The 21424-nt window shown below is 40.4% G+C and overlaps 2 protein-coding genes across 3 annotated transcripts in view; one reads left to right on the top strand and one right to left on the bottom strand.

The window, feature by feature from the left end:
- NBEAL1 (neurobeachin like 1) overlaps positions 1-8456 on the top strand; it is a 144931-nt gene extending 136475 nt beyond the window's left edge. For both annotated transcript variants that reach the window (XM_059727082.1, XM_059727083.1), the window contains one exon: positions 1213-8456. In XM_059727082.1, coding sequence (XP_059583065.1) covers positions 1213-1314 — 102 coding nt within the window. In that variant the 3' untranslated portion in view covers positions 1315-8456. The remainder of the gene's footprint in view (positions 1-1212) is intronic.
- Positions 8457-9502: 1046 nt separating this feature from the next.
- Positions 9503-21407, bottom strand: LOC102575008 (alpha-aspartyl dipeptidase). Its single transcript, XM_006273497.4, has 8 exons — positions 21280-21407; positions 20663-20751; positions 19250-19324; positions 17542-17621; positions 12740-12913; positions 12001-12060; positions 10397-10479; positions 9503-9712 (listed from the first exon to the last, which is right to left on the bottom strand). The coding sequence occupies exons 1-8, from the start codon at positions 21381-21383 to the stop codon at positions 9634-9636; spliced, it is 744 nt and encodes a 247-aa protein (XP_006273559.1). The 5' UTR covers positions 21384-21407; the 3' UTR covers positions 9503-9633.
- Positions 21408-21424: the final 17 nt, after the last annotated feature.

A 21424-nucleotide genomic window follows, 5' to 3' on the forward strand; every position in this document is an offset into this window, starting at 1 on the left:
TTAGCATGCCTTTATGACAACCATTTAGACAATCACCAGCTTTTAAACAATTTTTCCAGTCTTAAGAAAGCTCTTCGTTAAGCTGGAACTTGGGTGGTTAATTGTCTTAGATTTACACTTAGAAAAGTGAATTTTATCACACCTGACTTCCACATTGTGCATTTTTTTTCACAGAACTGGCTCCTCCTATAGGTGGGGAGGCTTTTCTACATTTTTCCAAGTTATAATTCAGCTTATTTGCAGGATTAATATCATGTAAACAGATTTTTAAAAAATGTGTTGGGGACAACACATTTCTCCTGCATTTCCCCATTTTCTAAAATATATGTGAATCAGTTTATTGTGCCTGAAAGATTTTTTTTCCACTTAGCATTTGATGGGCTTTTTCAACAAAGTGATAGACTGGGAAACACAAACTCATTCACAGCACTTAAGTATAAGAAACTTTTTTTTCAACCTTGTGCAATCAAGGGATGTTTTATTTAACCATATGGGATCTCCAGAATAGAATTGCCACTAGCTAGTCTCAGCTCTGGGAGCTGAGTAGTTAATTAATTTTTTTTACAAAATACCATTTGATTTTCAAATAAAATACAAATTCAAATTCACATTGCCTTTAGCTGCTTGTTACTTGTCTTTCCTTATGGAATAGTCACTGTAGATTACACTTTTTAAATGGTTCTTGAATTGAGCACTTCAACTCTATCTCAGTGTTGCCACAAGAACTCCTCTCTCCCCGCACAATCAGCCATCACTTAAAGGACATTGTAAAATATTCTTTTTTAAATGCCTTTTACTCTTCAGTTCTAATAATTCTCTTTTGAAATAGAATGCACTTTTCATGAACTTGAACATTTTTTTTTTTTTATTCAGCATTGACTTTTACTCTTCAGTAGTAAATTAGATTTCATACATAGGCAGTTTCCCACAAAATCAGAACATTTTTAAGATGCATTAAATACTGGATTTAAATTGCTTGCCACAGTCTCTCTCAATTATCCACAAGTGGAAAAGACAGTGATCAGTGTTTATCTTTGTTTTGTGTCAGTCCCCAGAATCATCCCAAATTTTTAATTTTGTTGCTCAAATTTTGTGTTTAATCAGTGCCTTTTGTTGTCTGGTCTTCTCCAGAATTGGTGTCTGAAGTTCCTTTTTAATTTATCCACCTTATCCCTTCCCCCTCCTTTTGTTTCTCTGGATTACTTTGAACAGATGCGCTCAGGTCAGCTTTCCCGAAAGTTGTGGGGATCAAGCAAACGGCTCAGCCAGATTTCATCAGGAGAGACTGAATATAACACTCAAGATTCCAAGTGATTGCTGCTTCTGTCTTCTCTCGTGGATCCCAGAAACTTAAAAAAAAAAATTTAGGTCACTTTATGCATATCTCTCAACTTTGAGTATTTGAGGGATTTTTGATCCTTGATAGTCAGTTAACGAACAAGCTGTGGTAGAGTTACAGTAATTTGCTTTCTATATACATGCAAATTCACCTACAACATCTTGCATAATTTTCTTTCTTTATCATTTTAATTTGGTAACATAGAGAGTCTCTAGAAAATTTTTTTCAGAAAACCACCTTTAATTGGATATAAAAGACAAATGACATCAGATACTGGTGATACATGCCAGATGCTCTCCACTTGCTTGGAAAATATTAACTAACATGGAAGGAAAATATTTGGTCTTACTTCGGCTTTGTAAGTTCAGGATAGTGAAGTTAAAGTTCCTTCAATTACACATGTTCTAAAAAAATTGGGACAGTTGAGAGTGTATGACTTTAAATATGCTCCTTAGACCAATCAACTTGCAGTTTATTGCTGCAAATTTATTATCATCTTATATAGTGTGCCTCCTGAAGGAATCCATTTTAAACTCTTCTGTAAGGAGCACCTTTATTGCACTACTTTATTTTCAGAAATTGCTCAATTATAGAAATGAATGATAATCTCATAGGAACTGGGAAATACTTTCTTCATAACACTTACACTGGCCAACACAGCTTTTTCTTGGGATTTTGGCATTTTCAGCAAGGACATGTTAATGAAAAGTGTTTCAGTAGTTACTGTTGGGAAAGCCTGATTTTTAGGGGAAAGGCTTAATGTTTGTTAGGCAGGGAAGAGGTGAGTGCATGTGTGAGACCTCAAAAATATCATTCCTTTCCATCTTTTCAGGAAGGAGGAGTAGTTTAAAAGGAAGATGTAGAATTGACTCTTAGTTATTTTCTTTTCTCAGAGAACCTTTCTTCAGCTCCTGCCACAGCTTTCCTTCTTTTTTTATGGAAATGCATTTGAATGAATCTCTTCTAAATATTGTCTGCTTTCCCTCCATGAGTGGGGAGTTGTTGAATCACCTGAGGGGTCCTATGATGTTATCATTTCATTTAATTCATTTTTAGTACCGTATTTGTTGTTATAAATGCGAAGTAGCAGCAATCCTTTTTCCACCAAGGAGGATATTTAGAAGACACATTGGTCTCCTTAAGTCTGCAACTTCTTATTCTTAATTTCTTAAAGCAAGTAAAGGTCTTATGTTGCTTTTAAAGACTTTTTAATGATCTTATTATGGAATATTCTAACACTAATTTTATATTGTTCTGCTTAACCTTTAGTGAAGGAAATAAGAAAACTGAACATTAGGGATCCTGTAGCTTTAACCCATACATAACTAATTAGTGTAGCAGATCAAATCTTCTGGAAAGTTCTGGGAAAAAATAAACATTTATTTGGGGCACTTAACAGTTTCTTTTTTTAATTCCTAAAAATAATTTAAAGTAGCCTGTTTTGCATATGGTTAGACAATTTAGAAATTAATGTAATTTTTTTTAGAAGGGGGAGGTTTATGTCACTCTAACCTATACACATACCCACCAGTATGTTTTGAAATGAGCTATAGATGTAAAGAAATTCTAAAGGAAAAATATTAATCTAGTCACTGATTCAGCAACAATGCCAAGGATACTCTGAAAGTATTAAGCACGTATGTGAATGTGAAATAGGTTTGTCTTTGTAATTTTTATGAGCAAGGGATTTTTGAAGAGTTATTTAGACAGAGAAGTGTAAAAAAATTACAGGTTTGAATGTGCGATTTATTGTAAATTGGGGTCATGTTTTCAAAAAAACTTGTTTTGGGGCATTGTGTTGATGTTTTTTCTAAATGTATATTTAAGAGGTTAAATATGTATATTTGGATTTAAAAATAGCAAGGCTAATTCAGAGTAGCAGAAACAAAATGGAAAAATGAAGTCAGTCATTGGTTTGTATGATGCTTAGCCAGAAAACAAGTTTTCATTGTCATTTGTGTAAAGGGGTGTGCATGTGGGTTTGAATACATCTGTGTTTGTTTGAGGCATGTTATTTATAAATTACAATTTTTGAGTTGATACCAGATTTTTAGCATTTTAACCAAACAAATGGGGAAACTAGATCATGTTAGAAAAATAACATAGATATGCAAACCCAGATGCAGACATGTATATCATAATGGTAATTTAAATACGGAACACTAATTAATTGATTGGGATACTTCACAAGCATTTCTTAACTTGCAAACACTAGCTATCAGTATAAATTAAAGCAGCTCGCAGACTGCTGCAACTTGGTGCTAGATGGCCAACCCTGTACAAAGCAGCAGGAGGATAACAGGAATGCAAAGGTGAGCTTAAGCTACTTTTGTAAACACTAGTGACAAGTACTTTGTACAGATTGGCCATAGCTGAAGATCTGGCCCCTTGAAAATAGAGAGTGATTATGAATACAAAAGTGTCTGTTCTTATCATGCCCCACCAGCAGCTGGATTTCTCAGTCTCTGACCAGTGTCTGTCTGGAAGCATTCTGCCTTTATCTTAAACAGTCAACACCTTCCCTAAAATTTGGCTGTTAATAAAGATGTGGTTTATGACTCTAGTTCAGACTTTAGCTGATATTTATTTCTTGTATTTTTTATAGATTTAAGTAAAACGCTACTTTTCACCTTTTTTGTTGTTGCATTCTGGCTGATTTGCTGCCTGGACTAAATGGTGGATAGTGGATTAGTGAACTGCACTTTTTTCCTTTGGTTTCTTAGATTTTTTTCACTCTTGAATAGCGTTTTCAGATTCTACCAGATTGACTTTTTGGGGTATAGTAGACATGTCAGGACTCAGGTTCTCCTTAGCTTTTTTTCTGAGATTTATTTATTTAATTTTAGGAAGAGTAATGCTGTGTCATGAAGCAATTCTGACCTGTAATTCAGATCAGACATACCTGAATGCACAGCTGTTCATAACACTAAGAACAGTTCCAAACCTTTTTTGAGGCATTCTTGTCTTTTTTTTTTTAATTCTTTGGAAACCATGGTTATATCTATAGAAGTTTAAAAAATATTATGGTTACGTATGAAGTGGACTTGAAATTAGCAATATAAATATACATATTTAAGCGAAGTGGAAATTTGTCTTATTTCTTCTTAACAATTTATAAATGGAATCAAGTGATTAGTGATATTTTATCTATAACTTCTGTTTAACATAGTCTGAACTTACTTACAAAAGTATGGTGCTTAGAAAAAAATTCCATTTATTTTTAATACAATACAGTGCATTTGTTAAACTTCTCTCTCATTATCAATTTGTTATAAGTCTTGGTGGTGGTAATTTTTGTGTGCTACTCTTATGTACTGTGGAGAATCTGTCATCCAGTCATCTTTAAGTGTGTGTTTGGAAGATGACAGCATTTAGAGTTAAACCCTCAGTGTCAAAGCTAAGATATGTGTGGATTATTATGTCAGAGTATTCTTCATTTTCAGTGTATAGTCCTCATTTTGTGCAACACTTAAGAACTTTATCCCTTTCATTATTCACCTATATTTCCATCACCAGCACCAAAAAATATCCCATTTTAAACTCTTATTTCTGTTCACATGTAAAATGTTTTGCAAAGGGAAGTGCTTAGAAGCCCATTTGATTCACGAAGTATCATGTTAAATATTTCTCTCTGTAATTGTCTAGACATTCACTGAAATCTTTTCATCATGGCCTACTTAGGTAAAAACACTAAGAATAGTTATTTCAAAACTGACTGACTTTTTTTAATTGCACAAGGGGTATTAAGAATTGACTATTTTTGTAAGGAGCCTCTTTTGGAAGCTAGATTTTGTCTTAAAATAGAGAGCAGAGTTGAAACAAAAAAAAATGTCCCTACTGTGAAATATTAGTCTTTGAAGGAACAGGCAATTACCTCTGATTTTCATTTGTTTTAAGATGGTTCTGTTGAAACTTTGATTTTTATTTTTTTTTAAATGCACAAAAGGAAGTTAGGTGTGTGACTTCTGCTGGAAGTTAATGGGAGCTCGTTACTTGACTCCCTTAGACTCCTAAGAATATCCCTCCCATTGAATGTATATGTCCTTACTTGAGATTGCAAGAAATAAAATTGTACCTATCATTCAACTGAAGATTTTTTTTATCGTGTAGATTTTTTTTTTTTAGTTTAAGAAGTATATGTATATATGACAGCAATACTGTAGAGAGCTTTAGGGATTAGGTTACATTTTATTTTTCAGGGACTCTTAAAAATTCTGTTTTTTTTTTTACTATTAAGTATACTGTTATATGAACATAAGGCCGGATCTGATTAATACTGTCAGGCAAAGGCTCTAATTTTAGAAGGCATTTAAGGATGTGTATAATTTTAGTGGGAATTAAACATGTACTTAAGTGCTGCCTTCACTAGGTATGATTTTTTTGAACCAGTCGATAGTGCTTATTATTGTGACACCAACTTAGCTGTTCGTGGTTATAAATGCTATACGTGCTAGTGTTCATGTGATTGGGCATGCAGATTCTGTAAAAAAAATAAATCTAAATGATCTAAATCAGGTATCTTGAACAAATATATAATCTCAGATTTGATTAACAGAAGATACTAAGTACACTAAAAAAATTCAAAATAACCTGCACAAGATGAGTTAAAAGGAGAGTGAAGAAATTTGTGAGAGTTGGTGCCCAGATAATTTGTACTTCAAAATACTGCTGTGTGGTAATAGTGCGAACTGGGCTGTTCTTGACACTACAGCATTCTTTTTGAAAATGCAGTTTCAGGTGGCTATGCAATGTAACACTTTACAGATGAAGGTCTGAGCAAATACCAGTTGGTGATAAGGGGTTTGAGGGATGGGTTTTATGGGTTTGTATGTGTAGCTTTAAATTCACACACACCGTTTGAGGCTCATGAGTTGTGTTCACTATTACATGAAGTTCTCCCTTCTTTTTGATGGTAGTGGTTGCTCAGTAACTGCTTGTGTGCCTATGGGGCAACTGGATGCCCACATCTGACTCCAGTGGAGGTGGTGAAGGTGGAGGGACCTCCCTTCTTCCATTGTGAGGGACCAAATTACAATTGCTGCATTTCTCACCTCCTCTGATAAACCTTATAAGTGCACACTCCAAATATGGGGAGCTTTGTCCCTTGGAAAGCAAGTATGCTGTGTATTGCTAGCAAATTATGGTTGTCCCCCAAACCAAGCACATTTCCTTCTAAGCACCTGATAAACCTCAGGAGATGAGAGTATGGAAATGCCAGTTGGACCCATTAACTGACCGTGCAGAATTTCAGCTTAAATGGGGAGAGTGCTTTGTGCAGTTTAAATTTTAATGAATCAAGGGTCAGGGTTTCCACTTACTATCATGGAAAATGATTCCACAGTGTGAAACTTGTGGTTGTAGAATTATTTCTGATACTTAATTTAAAGTTTTATTTATTCAATGTCATCTCATCTCTCCTGGTTGTACCCCTTTGAAATAGTGGAGACCTTTTCTCTCTCTGTTTTGGCATAAGCTGTTCAGAGATGGTATTTTATCACCATCTAGGCAAGCTGCTCATGTATATTTCAGTCTCTCTTCATAATCCATTTCCTCCAGCTCTGTTAGTCATTGCTGCTTCTCTTAAACATTTCTGGAGCTCAGATGTTATGTTCTGGTTATAGCACTACTTCTAGCATTATAGAAAGAGATTATTGTCTTCCTGATGCCAGGAAGTCTTACTGGCTTTTAGTACTGCAATTCCATAACTTATCTGCTATCCACTATTACTTGCCAGGCAGTATGACAAAAGAGAAGGTAGTCTTCTGCTCCATTACTCTGTAGTATTTAAGATAATATACACTCTGCAGCTTCCATTTTTAAACTAAGAAACTGTTACAGCAAAAATGCAACATGAAATATCCAACATCTGCTAGGCAGGGGGTAGGGAGCAGGCAGGGTGGTCAGAAGCCAATCTTGTATGTAATTGTGGTATCTAACTGACTTCCTATATTTTTTTTACTTTTCAAAGCAGCCATAATGTGTCTAGAAACAAACATTTGAGACCAGGTTGCCCTCAAACATCTAAATAGCAGTATTGTCTTTAATGGTTAACAGCCAGGCATGATCAGTGGTGAGCAAGGCTAAAGGAAGTAGTTAAAAAACACTTGAGCAATGGAGAGTTGGTTCATGGGTTCTGACCTTGCAAGAAGCCTGGTGTAACCAGACAGAGCTTGCTATGGGATTTGGGCTATAGTGGGTGGATCTACAAATTAATTAATGCACCTTAGATACTGTGCATTTAGTTTAATACTTCCTTAATAGAATACCAACTAAATGCGCAGTACGTAGTTACTACACAGTAGTGCCAGCGCATGGTTATTTAGTGATGCTTACTGTACATTAGCCTAATACCACTATGCAGTAGGCTATTAGCACAGTTTTGGCCATGACATGATACTTACAGCACAGTGTTATTAGGCTAATGTGCAGTAAGTGTCTTGTGTAGACATGCCCAGTTCCTACAAAACTATCGCTTTCTTTAATCAAATGCTTCAAGATTGTGCTGCTGCTCCCTAAAACAAAGCTTTCTTAATGGTTCTAGGGTAAGAAGTGAGACTCTTTAGATTATGCCTCAGTACTTGTTCAAATCACAGACTTACAGTGGAAACAGAATACTAAGCCTTACTTATAGTGTGATAATTAACTACATACATTTTATAGTAATTCTTATAATTGTGCAATTAGGTGATTACAAATGGATTTCATGCCAAAAATGCCTTTATATATAAAGTCCAACAAATTTTAGTTATGAGTGTTGAATACATCTAGTTTCAAGTAAGAGCCTTCAAGCACTGTTAGTAACTTGCTGTTAGTCCTCTGTGCAATAACTTCTTCCCTTCTGGGTGCTTTAAAGATTAAGTATATATTGTTTGTCTTTCTTGAATGTTTGTTTGTTCTGTTCAGGTGGATAAGTTCTAATAATTTTAAGTGTGTGTGTATATTGGCTAATGATGGATTTGTTTCTGTACAGCATGACAAGATGTTTTAAAATTTTGCACTTTTCTAGTATTTGCAAGTTTGTAATCTAACGATTTTTAAAAAGCACACTTTTGTACATAATTATTAAATTAGCTTTGTATATAATTTGGGTCTGGAGCTAATAAAAGAAAGGATTGGATGTGTGTTCCTTCTTCACAGTGGTACATGCAGGGTTAAGTATCTATGACAAAATGTTGTTTATGGTGTGGACTTCAGGAATTGCTAAGATGTTGCCCCCTTTTCATGAAAGTGGTTACTGTAGGTTGTGGGACAACTGAAAATAACTTGGCCAGGCCTCCTGACCTGCTACTGCCAAGGATAATTTTATTTTGGAGGGGTTGAGAGAAGAAAGGAGAGGTGTTGAAAAGAGAAAAAAATCCCTTTTTTCCGTCTGCGTAAAGAAGAGAGCCAGACCACTGTACATGAATAAGCTGAATTTCTTGCGTTTCCCAGTATGGTAATGAGGGAATGGCTAGAGAACCAGGAACTTTTCAGGTGGCACGTTAGGTTCCTCATACCTTTACTTCACTTGCCCCTACATAATAAATCCTCATTTTAGCTACCACAGAGAACTTGCTTTCATATATGCTCCTGTTATAACTATACATAATAAAGTAGTGCCACATGAAACTCAGGAATGCTTTCCCTGACTGTAAAAGTATTGAGATGAACTATTTGCTAAACAGTGACCGCATCTACACATGCACTTTACTGCAGAGTAGACTAATTAACTGTGGAGTAAAGCATCACCATCTATACATGCACTGGTATTAGGCCACAGTAAACTAATTTACATTGATTGAAAATAGTACTGTAGGTGACAGTATTATCTTATGGTTGGGTAATTGACTGCAATTAAACACACGTGTAGATTATGTCCAGTCAGCCTAGCCAGCTGGAAGCCAAACTCCTGCCTGCTGCCTACCCACATGGCTCTGCACTTTCAGCACCCTCATGCCCCAGCCAACCCTGATGCCGCTACCTGGAGCCCAGGATTGACACCCCCCCCCCCTTGCTTCCTGTCAGCTTGGGCCTGCTCCGCCTTAGCTCAGATTGCTGCTGTCTTGGGTACACCTGTATACATTGTGCCAGGGAGTAGCTTACTCTGGCCCAAACTGCTCCAGAGTTGATTGCTTCACATTAATTGCATGTGTAAACACACCCAGTAAGAGCTGAGGTCACATGTACGTTTAAATCCAGCTTTATTTATAGAAGTAAGTCTATTTTCCCCCTCATTCCCAAGAACTGGAAGCTTCTTTTTCATCTCTTTCCATCTGGATACTGTAGTGCTGCATCTTGTTCCACTTTAAGAAAGGTTATGGTGCTTGGGGGTTACCAGCCATCAGCAGGAAACTGAAATCTGTACCAGGCTCATGTTCAGTTGGTGGCTTACCCCTGCAGTCAAAACAGATTGTGCTATAAGCTTACATTTCTTCTTTAACTGCTAACAGAGAATTTTTAGGATCCAGTCCCAATAAAAGAAGAAAACACATTTTCATATATCAAAAGCAGCAGTGAGTGCCCAGTGAAGGTAACTGGCTAGTTTTATAGACATTTATTTATTGGTCCATAGTACTAGTCATGAAACTAAAGACTAAAAATGCATGGCTATTAGGACTCAGTCTTGCACTTACTCAAATCTGATGGCACTGATCCCTTTTATTAACATACTATGAAATCAACACCTTAGCTAATAAGGCTGTTATATCCCAGTAGACAACTGTAGTCATAAGTAACAGAGAATGCTATAAACCAGCAAGGACAAGTAGAATGGCAACCCTATAAAGCTGCCTAGATAAAGACAATGTTGTCATCTCTTACAATCCTTCACCATGTTGTCACCATTTTCTTTAATCCTGGAAAGTAAGGAAGTATTCCTATGTCACAGCTGGGAAACGGAGATGAGCAAGTAAGAGACTTCCCAGCAGTATAGGATACAACAAAATTTGATCTGGCAAATGAACTGTGATCTCAGAGTCCCAGTCCATGCCTTAAAATCATAACTAACTTTCTCCTGGCTGAAGAACAGAATTCATTCCAAGTTTAAAAAGGTTGCACAGTGTTGAATGTAACCAGTACCTTAAAAACAGTCTAGCTCTGGTTACTCCTTGCAGAGTGGCTTTATCTCCTTCCACTAGTAACATTGATCCTTCACGCAAGCCCTTAATTGGAGAAAAGCAGAAACGCTGGTTGTGACACTTAAAAAAACAGGTGAGTTGATTTATACTGGATTCGAATGTTTAAAATAAGCCTTTAATGACAATTTACTTTTAGAGTTATTTTAGGTGGCATCCTTCATCTCTGGCAGTCCAATGTTTGTTTAAACAGTTTCCAGATAGTTTTGTCTTGATGATCTCAAAACATCTGCAGATGACAAGTCTAACACCGCACCCTATTGCAGACGATTCCCTTTAAGATGAAGGTACAAGACAAAGCAAACAAGTTCTTCATAGTGTTAAGAGGAAGGTGACTTCTCTTTTAGGCGATCAGCCTAACTGTGCTTTTTAAAATACACAATAATGCACCACACATAGCACCCAAAGGACAAGGGAAGGAAAGTAGTCCCTGGGATCTCTTCTGCAATTGACCTCAAATCTAGTTTGTGCCATGCAGCAGCCAGATTAATCTGTTACGAGCAGAGAACAGCAATCTTTTCAAGCCAGGGGATGGAAGGACAGCAACCTTTTCAAGCCAGGGGATGGAACAACCCAGCTTCAGTTGTGCATTAGCAGCAGACAGGTTTTCCTGTGTCCATGCCACAGCCAGGCAGCTGGGAGCTGCCACTTCTCAGCCCCTACTCCCCAGCTGAATGTGAACATAGGTTCCAGCCAGACTCGAGTTGTGCCAGAGCCAGGCAGCTAGGAGCTGCCTCTATGCTGCTGCTTCTCTGTACACCTGTCTCCTTCCCCCTGCTACTCACCTGTGGCATGGACTCAGGTGGAAGCTACCTGGCCTCTCCAGCTGCCCACCAGCTGGAAGCTGCCCATGTTGCAGCCCTAGGGAAGTGGGATGAGGAGAAATGGCAGTGGCACAAAAGCAGCTTCCAGCCACAATACTGCATCTGGGTAGCAGGAAGGCAGGGGTAGGGAAAAGTGGTTCCATAGGTCAGATCTAGTGGTTCTATTGGCTAGATTGAGCCTGCTCACCATATGTTGTCAACCCCTGTGTTAGTGCACAACCATTCACCAAACAGGACATACTGGCTGTAAGGAAAGGCAACAGCAATGCTGATTTTCCATGTAGCTGTGGGTTGTCATGACATTACAATGCGTTTTCACTGGGTATGTATAAGTTTTAGTAGACAATAAGTGAGTTAGCTTTTCACCTCTCTTTCTCTTTCTAAGGAATGATTAGAGAAAATGCATGAGAGAGGGCAAGGGGTACTCAAGAGGAGCTTCCTACTCTGCCCAGTTCTCTTTATGAACCTAATGGCACCAGAATCAGGGAAGGTCACAGCAAGCTGAATGAGGCATACAACTAGTTAAGTTCAACCTTTGAACTCTTATAAAAACTTTGAGGACAGGAGGGGTGAGGAGGAAGGAAATTGTCCACATTATTATTAAGTGGAAAGAACCAGAAAGACAAATCCATCTAAAATTAGATGAATGGTTGGCAGAGGAGTCGGGGTAAAGGTGGTATATATACAGGAGATATGAACCTCTCGAGTAGCAAGTATCACTTACCAGTACTGGAGGGGTATTTGGTTCCTCATGATATTGACGAATCCTTTCCTCACGTGTCTCCTGGAATGGAAGGACCTAATGAGTGTCAGCTTAAATAAACTGTTACTGTGTAAGTATCTAAAGACTACTAGCAAAGTGTCACAGAATACTTAAAATTTGATCAAGTTTTACACACACTGAAGGAGGTACGCATTGTTCCCAGGCAAATTGCTTCTTGAGCCAAGCTTCAAGTTTGTCATTGAAGCACTTGGTTCTGTTTGGGTCCATGGCAAGACTCTTGACCACTGGACCTAGGTTTCCCCTTAAATATCCAATACTACCCTTGGAGAAGAGGCCTTAAAGGAATGTAGATTAAACAAACAACCTATGGCTTAAACTTGGGAATTCATAAAGTTCAATTGGAGGGACTTCCCCCAGTTTAAGCAATTAAATCATTCAGTTTAGGGACTGCTCCATCTCAATGTGCTTGCCCTCAAAACAGAAACATATTAATGGAGGTGATTTCAAAATCAATGTCTGCATGAGGTGTCCAAGAAGACTGCCTTGGACAGAGCAGAGCAAAAGGGTTTTCCAGAGTTTCAGGAAGAAAATACTAAGTTCTCCGTACTTGCTAACATTTCAAACAGCTCCAAAATAAGAGACTAGCTAGCAGCTAGTGCTTAAAAGTTAGAGTATGTATACATTCTAACCACACCTTTATTCATCCCCTTGCATAGCTAGTGCACAATAGTTTACTTACACCCATGTGAGTGTTTTTTTTATCTGGGTCCAAGAAATGGGGGTTGATGTTAAAAGGAACCAATCCCAGGGCCTGGAAGGAAGGTGGGTACACAATTGGCATGTCATTGGTTGTGTTTATGCTGACGGTAGCTACATTAGTTCCTGCGCTGGACCCCATGTACGGAACTCCATCCTGAAAGACAAAGGAACACTGTAAAGGGATGTATTATTGAAGCCTGTCAATTTCTCATCTCTGGCTGAAAAGACTCAACATTGTCAGTTCCAGCCACTACCCCTTTCTAATGCAATTTTTATAGATCAGAGGGGAGGGGAAAACAGTGGAAGTGACTTGTTCAATGTCCATGACCAAGCTGGAAACAGAATTCAGCCAACAAACTTAGAACTTTGTTGCTAAGATGTTAACTAGCCACTGCAGGAAACGTGGTGTAGAAGTTTCCTGAAAATTTGCTGCTGGGAAAACAGGCAGTATTCTAGAAAGAACATACAGTAGTTTTTTTCAAGGATATTTAACTGGGTTGTTTCTACTTGCAGCGAAGTATAAAAGGATTTACTTGTTTTGCACAGATAGGATTGTATCAGTGTGTCATCCCTGCCACCACTAGCAGACATATGTTTGTTGAAACAAGTCCACAAGACTATCCACTCCAGCCCCACCAGCAAGACTCACATGCCTACCCTTTATACCTACCAACCATCCTTGCTAATCTGGCCTGTTGGAAAATCCCTTCTTGGTCCTAAATATGGCTTTATATGAATCCCATGTGCATGGGCAAAACGCACCAGTCAGAGAGGTTTCTCAGTGTACCTCAGCTGTTTGAAATTTCAGAGAAAGGTGGAAAGAACGCAAATATGAGCTTTTCTGGGCCTTGCTGGCAACCACCAGAAGCTCTGAAGCTGGGGTTTAGAATAGTGTAAGCTTACATGAAATCTGAGAACCCCCATCAGATGAACAAGAGAAGGAAAACTAATCCTGAAAGGGCCATCAAAATTACTCAGCCTAGCCTTCCCTGCAAGGTTGCATGTGTAAATGCACACACACACACTCATATAGAATTGATGTGATTTAGAACTAAAGCACATCTAAACTTGCATCCAGAATTGTAGGGTATTACAGGCCTACTTGGCAATGCTCAACCTCCTACTGCCAGGAATAAAACTACTTTATCTAGCTTCTGCCTGTGCCTTCAAAAAACATCACTCAGTAAGGGCAGCATTCATTTCATTTCCCTCTTGGGGACACCAAAACACTTTAATGTTCATCCATTTCTGTTCTCTGTAATGTAGTGTTCCTTAAACTTTTGGAGCTGGTGACCCCCTTGGGAAGTCCATGCCCTGTGTTTAGGGTCAAAAGTCCTAGGGGAATAGAAAGGCCACAGGCTCACATGACTCAAGTTTGCCTAGCTCTTGATGTCACTGTAGCTACATCATTTTAAGCCAACTGAGAATCTAAGTCAATGTTACAGTTATAACAATGCCAAAGTACAGAGAATAAATTCACAATTCAAGGTACTAAGGAGGTCCCTCTTGCTGGAGGAATGTTCTGTGCTAGTCTGAAGGGGGGAAAATTGTCATTTGACAGATAACTGGTTGCTGTATATTAGTTTAAAAAAATAACCATCAGTTCATGGCTATACTGCATCACAGCACTCAGACACATCACTGAGACAATAAACTCCATCCACCCACTCCTCTGCAAAAGTCTGCCAGAAATGAGGTCAGACTTGGTCCAGCCTTAAGGGCATCTTGTACTCAAGACTTGGGTTTTCAGCCAACTCAGAGTGCATCCAGGACATCCTCAACACTTCATTACTAGGCCTAATGTATGTGGAGAGGAAATAAACAGGCAGGGCTTTCTTCAGCAGCATAACAGAGCTGTCTGCTGCCACCGGGCAGACATACCCTAAGATAGTTGATTCACAAATGTGGGAGTACAATTGTATAACATTATGTTCTTTTGAGAGGGACAGCCAGCCAAAAGGTCTGTGGTATAACAAGTAGAGTTGGTGCCCCTGACCAAGTCCTGCAGCAGAGGGGGAAGAGAGAAACAGTTCCAAGAGATGGTGGGGAGAAGTGTGCCACCACCACATACTCTGCCCTACTCAGCTGTTGCTCTTCAAGTGGTGGCAGCAAGAGCAGCAGCTAGGGACTGTTTTGGAGTTTCCAGCATGGGTGGGGTAGAGGCGATTCTAGCACCTCTCCTAACTTGGTGCCCCTCTCACCCACCCTAGTTATACTACTTCAAAAGGTATATCTGTACCATGGTCACAGGAGTGAATTCACCCTCGTGAAGAGAACAAGTTTAAAAAACTAGTTGCTCAGGGTGAGTTACTCCATACTGAGTGCCATGCTGTCACACTGCTGCCAATAGTTGAGCTAGTTAGTTTAAAGCTGGCTGCGAAGTCTCTATGTCAAGCTACAGTCACTTCTGGCTGCAGTATCTGTATAGCTGAAGGCTATTGAGTTTCTGATTATCAGCTGCAGTCTTATCACAGGCCACATCTATCATTTTCTTGCATTTCAGTCAGTTTTGTCAAATCAAAAGCAGCTCTTTCCTTTGGGTTGGGTCCATAGCTGGGCCTGAAGTTCTAATGGCAACTCTGGTTTCCAAATGGCTCTTCACTTCCTTCTGACTCAAAGACAAGAGGAAATAAGAAATGATGCTACATCTCTCTGTGCATCAAGAGAATAAAATCTGTTTCCTGTTCAATGTTTCTATGCTTTGTAGGGTCAGAACACTTATTCACTTATAATTCACCCCTGAAGGGTAGAAACCAGTTGTTAGTGCCCAGACATCAGCTAAGATTGACTAAGTGCATTCACAAGATGGACTGCTTGAAGGTGTCAGCTGGGGGGGGGGAGAAACAAAGTTCTGGAACAAGTCAAGCTAGCACTTTCACACTAAAATGAAGCAGTTCTTCTGAGGTGAAAAGAAATAGTTTTAGGGGAACTTATGCTATCAGAGCTGTAAAAGTGGTTGGAATTAAGTTAAAGGTCTTTTAAAACAATGCCTTAGTCTAAGGTGCACGTTACACAGGTTGTCAGGAGTTTTTCATAGCTATTGGAGCTTGATGGTGCTGGTAGCATTCAGATGGGACAATCTGGATTTGCTTGATGAGATCACTTTTCTCAAGTGCCACCCCCTCAACTCCTTCTCTGTGGACTGCAATCCACCACTCCAAAAAGCATGAAAATATTTGGCTGCTTGTTGATGTTCTGTTATGCTGTCTCCTCACGAATCTCTTTTGTGGCACATCTTCAATAGACTTGTCAAGTGCACCTTAAAGCATATAAGATACCATGCTGCATGAGATTAATTTTTTTATCCTGTGCATTTTCTAAGTAGCTCTCTTCTTCACACTGGGGTGAATGTAACTTCTCCAGTTACTAGATACATTACTAATCAAAACCCATCATCTCAGGTCATGTAACAGCCCTTTTAGATATCGGTCCTGGTTTTAGACTTTACCCTTTGAAACACTTATCATACAAGTAATGATAAGATTTTTCTTCAACGCTGTGTATGCAAAGATTGTGACAGAGGTGCAGCAAGCTCTTTCAGTGCCTGGGCAGGGGAGGGGGAGTCGAGTCTTACTTGCCCTGACTCTTGTCACTGGAGCTGCTACAGCTGCAGCTGTTGATGTACCATGGCAGGCTTTGGCTGCTGCCACTGGGGGACAAGCAGAGGAATGGGCTCCCTGGGGCTACTCCTGGTACCCTGCTCACTCCACCCCCCACCACTCCAGTCACAGGGTTGTGCCTCTCATGACAAATGCTCCTGGGGTGGAAAGAGGATCGTCATTCCACACACATAACCTTCAGATACTCTACTGGGTAGGGGCTGCATCTGCCTGGTTCCTATGGCCAGGCCGAGCAGAGCTGTGCCTGCCATGGCAAAGACTCCTGTGTGGAGGGGCCATCCTGGCACCCCCTCTAGGTTAGCACGCAGGACTGGTGTCCTTCTTGCACACCCTCCTCCCCTCTCCCCTTTCTTATGCTACTGGGTTGTGGAGCAAACTGTAGAGATAATACACAACATATCTGAAGAGGCTTAGTGTTGGCATTGCCAAGCTACGTAATTAAATCTTACCAATTATTTCAAAGGTTCTCTAGAAGAAAAAAAATCCTTAGGTTTGCTTTTTCAATAGTGGATATTTGCTTTCTAAATACTAGAGCAGCTCTGAAGGCTTTCACTTCTGGCAGGGGGCATTTTTAAGTACAAGCCATGTGGCATTTATCCCATTTTGGCATTGTTATTCTAGCTTATTTCTATTCTTTTAAATTAAGGGTTACCCTATGTGACTCACTCAGCCATGCTGGGCTAGAAGTGATTAACTCCATTAATGCTGTTGGCTCTTGGTAATACTTCATGTATCCCAAGTCAATACCATGTTTCAGGAAGTGCCAGGTATGCAAGCTGTATATAATCTTGTCCGGTGGAGTTTGTCCTATTCTGTATCAAGGCACATATGAGTAAAAGTCTAATGCTGTTATGTTGGCAAAGGCTCCAGCTGCCTGCTGCATACATTTAGTCTTTATTAGTCTTAAAGGAGCTTCATGCTGGTTTTCTCAGGCTACAAAACAGGGGGTTAAAAGAGACCTATCATCATACAATTTAAGTTGGATGTGGAACAGTGTGTCCAGTTATTTTTTAAGACTTTTTTAACAAACAATCTCCTACACCCTAGGAGGTGACAGCCCAGTTTGGGAAGTCCCAAATTAAAAAACTACTCCAGAGTGATTAGATATTCTCATTCCATAAGACTAAGACCTGGCTCTGAGAAAGTCACGTGGCCAAGTTACCTCAAGAACTCTCTTCCTGATCTCCAGTAGCAAACTGTTGTCATAAAGGGCTTTCAAGAGACGAAATGTGTTTCCACCCCCTGCAGGAAAAGAGTCAATGCTATTTGATGTGTTTTCCACTTGCTTTAATTGAGACCATCAGCAGAACTGCCAGACACCTATAGATTGTTTCAGCTGTAAGGGAAGCCAGATGCTTTAAAAGAATGCCAGCCTCAAATGTCAATCAGCTAATGCCCTAGAGATCCCTTCTCAGCTTTACACTACCCTCACATAACAAATCTGCTGTTCTAACATGCAAGTGTGTAATAGATTCTTAACATGATCGTAATAATAATACTCCAATAGAGGAATTAAAGTCTCATTAGAATGTATTTTTCAAACGACTGGATGGAGGATTTGTCAAAGAAAAAGGAGGATTCCAGAGCTCAGGCTGTGTCCTCAGGCTTCAGAAAGTAATAATATCTTCCTGAAGACAAATAAGGGGGCAAGAGTTAGACTTCTCTAAAGCCTAACTGCTAGGGATTCTGTGCACTGAAGAGTTGTTATTATTAAAATTATGGCTTAGTTGGTTTGTTGGGTCCAGTGTATTGTTACTAGACCTAGATTCCAGCCTAGACACTGTGCTTACTACACTGGACATTCTTTATTATAAGTTTATTGAGGTCTGTATAAGAAGTAGACAAGACCCCTTTGAAAGAGAGCTTTGACTTTGCCTTGTTCATCTTTTTTTTTTTTTTTTGAAGTGTTACAAATAAGTTGAAACAACTAGGGCTAGAGCTGTGTTCAGCAAGAATTTGTTTAGGGCAGGGGTGTCAAAGATCCAGCCTGTTACCAGAGCTGTACCACCTAGCCCCCGGGTGCTGCCTGTAGGTCTTAAAAGTGACCCACAAGATAGCATGCAGGGTGCGCAGTTGGTCCTATGCCCCACAGCCCTGCCTGCTCCAGCTTGCATCCTGGAGTGGTGGAGCGGCTGCTGGGTGCAGCACAGCCCCAAAGCAAACACATGTCACTCTTAGGTTGTGTAGCACAGCCCTGCAGTGACTGGAAGAGGACCATGCCACATTTGATACCCACTCCAGATCCAGAATGCAGAGTGTCTGTGGGTCCAGCCCCACAACTATCACCCAGCCCTCAGGGCCAGAAGAGTTTGACACCCCTGGCTTAGGGAATGGAGCTTAGGCAAGTGTCTTATTTCTGTGAGAGCACAAGCCACTGTGGAGTCATGAATAAAAATAATAGCCTGGGGTCCCTTGGTTCTGACGCTACAGTTTTAAAGAGATTTATTTTTATCCTTTTTGTTTTGGTTTAGTATTTTGCATATTTTTGGTTTATATATCTAGACCAAGCTAAGCAGCGTGCTGCTAGGCATGGTAGTGTAGCTCAGGCCTAAATCATAGGGTTTTCAAAAAAAGTAAATGAATTATCTTCAAAGGGGAGAGAGATGGAATTGGAGAGCAGGCTTTTTGCAGCCCAAACACTTAGTGCAGGGCAATCTAAAATGGACTAGACCAGAGTAGGCAACTCCTGGCATGGGTGCCAGAGCGTGGCATATGAAGGCATTTTCAGTGTTCTTATTTTTTCTAACAAATACCCGTGTTAAACAGGGTCAGATCCTTCATTCCCCTTCCTGCTGTATCTGTATGAAGTGTGACTGCAATAATTAATCCACATGAATCATAAATGGAAAGAGATGGAACTAAACACTTACCTATAAATATTGCTTCAGATTTCCTTACAGATTCTATGGGATCAGAAGATTCATGTATGCTGTCTAGCCCGTAGCCTAAAAAAAGGGGAGGGGGAAAATATATATCTGTTTAAAGAGAGAACACGGGATAAATCTTACCTGTTTTTGGAACTCTTACAAGAAGCTATTAAGGAAATGTTTTACTTATGTAGTGAGAGATAACATTGCACACTGACTAGGAGATCAAAGAGGGGATGATTTTCATTGTGGTAAATGGCTCACATGGGACATTTCAGGATTGCTACAGGAATGGTGGTGCATGTTAGCAAGTGATCAAAAGGTGATTAAGACAAAGGTAGCGCAGTTTGAAGATGGCTAGACAAAGCTGTTGAGGTTAGGCAGGGCTAGGGAAAAAGTGTAGAAGAATGTTAGAGGACCCCAGAAGACTGGGCACTGCCCTGACCGATGCTATTCACTGGAGACAAACGGTGGATAAGGAATAACTTGTGTTACTAAGCAAACTCACACTGGAATGAATAACTGAATTACTCATATCATATTGCTGAGTTTTAAGTTATCTGGAACCAACCAGGACATTATGCAGAGGGCATCACTGTTGACAGTTCAAGAAGATCTCTGCTTTTCTAGTACTGTAGTACATTCAGCAAACAATGCCGTACGTGGTATGAAAGAGACTGGAGCATGGTGATGACCACATCACCTCTTCCTTGTTTCAAGTGTAAAGAAACAGTGGAGCCCTGCCTCCATTGCCAATGGGCCACAGTGGCCTGTAAACAGGACACCTCTATCTTTATGAGGAATAGCTCGATAATTCAGTCTTTTGTTCTATTACCTCAGTAGTAAATCTTTTTAAAAAGAGTTTTAAATAAGTGTGTGAAAATATCCATTATATGATTAGACAGGGTATGAAAGATTCGGAAACAAAGAGAGATTATTCCTAATATGTAAAGGCTAACCCATTAAACCATCCATTATTTGATTTGTTGCCTCATTCTCTGAAGTGCTACCTAGAAACAAAGCTACCCACCAGAGAAGCGGTCTAACAATTCCTATATTTCTGTTGATGGCAGCTTAATTACGATCTAATGAAAATATTGTAACAGAATAAGCAGAACTCTGTGAGGGAGATGTGCAAAAACACCCCCACCCAACTGCATGAAGATCCTGGGAAGCTTGTATATATACAGAAAGCAATGAAAAGGTGGTTTGACTAGGTGTTGCGTGCTGGTTATGGCATGGATATACAAGTCACACACCGGTCTCACAATCCTAAATTTTGGACAGGTGAAAGAGCACGCCTGTTTTCTTTATCAGAGAAACTTCACCTGGCTAAAAGCTCACAGAAAATATTTTAATGTCACGCCACTTTTATTACGTCGTTCAAAGGGCTGTATAACCAGTCTGTCGTCTTACCCAAACTTTCAAATTTCTCTCTCGCAGTCTTGGCGTAGGCATCTTGGTCATGAAGCGCATATGGAATGAACAAGATCCTCTTGACTTTTCTGGAAAACATGACGGTGGGGACTCAAGTTTGGGCTCTGCCAACTCTTCCCTTTGTGGGGGCTTAAGCACAACTGATCCAGGAGCCTGCTGGATGCCCTGCCCTGCCCGGCCCTGCCCTTTCCCAGCAGCCCTGCCGGCCTAATGAACAAGCACTGGCAGGGCAGAGACGGGCCCAGGCTGGGGCGGACACTGTGGCTTCTCAGGTGGAAGGGAAGCAGTGCTCTGGCTAAGTAACAGGAGGCTTTTAAAGGCCTTTAGTGCTGCAACCCTCCTCCCCCCTGCGTTTTATTCCTCAGAAGAGGTGTTGCCTTTCCCTGCTCTCTCTCCCCCGGGGGCTGCCTGATCCCTGAAGCTGGAGGGGCCTCCGCAGCACTGCTGGGGGCGGGCACCAAGGCAGCAGCGGGGCAGGAGCGCGGCTCTCGCTCAGGCCCCGGCTCCTTGGAGGCGCAGCCAGACCCGCCCGGCCCTGGCCTAGGAGCCCTCAGGAGCAGGGGCGGCGGGCTGCAGAGCCGGCCTCGGGCACTTACTCCCCGAAGAAAGCGGCGACCTGCTGCTGGCAGTGGCCCAGGTACCCGCCGCAGCCGTACAGCCTGGAGTTGGAGACCAGCAGCAGCCTCCGCGAGCCGCCCATCGCCGCCGCCAGCAGCGCCTGGGCGGGCCGGGGCGGGGCGT

The sequence above is a fragment of the Alligator mississippiensis genome, chromosome 4 (genome assembly GCF_030867095.1).
Source record: "Alligator mississippiensis isolate rAllMis1 chromosome 4, rAllMis1, whole genome shotgun sequence".
Taxonomy (NCBI): Eukaryota; Metazoa; Chordata; order Crocodylia; family Alligatoridae; genus Alligator; species Alligator mississippiensis.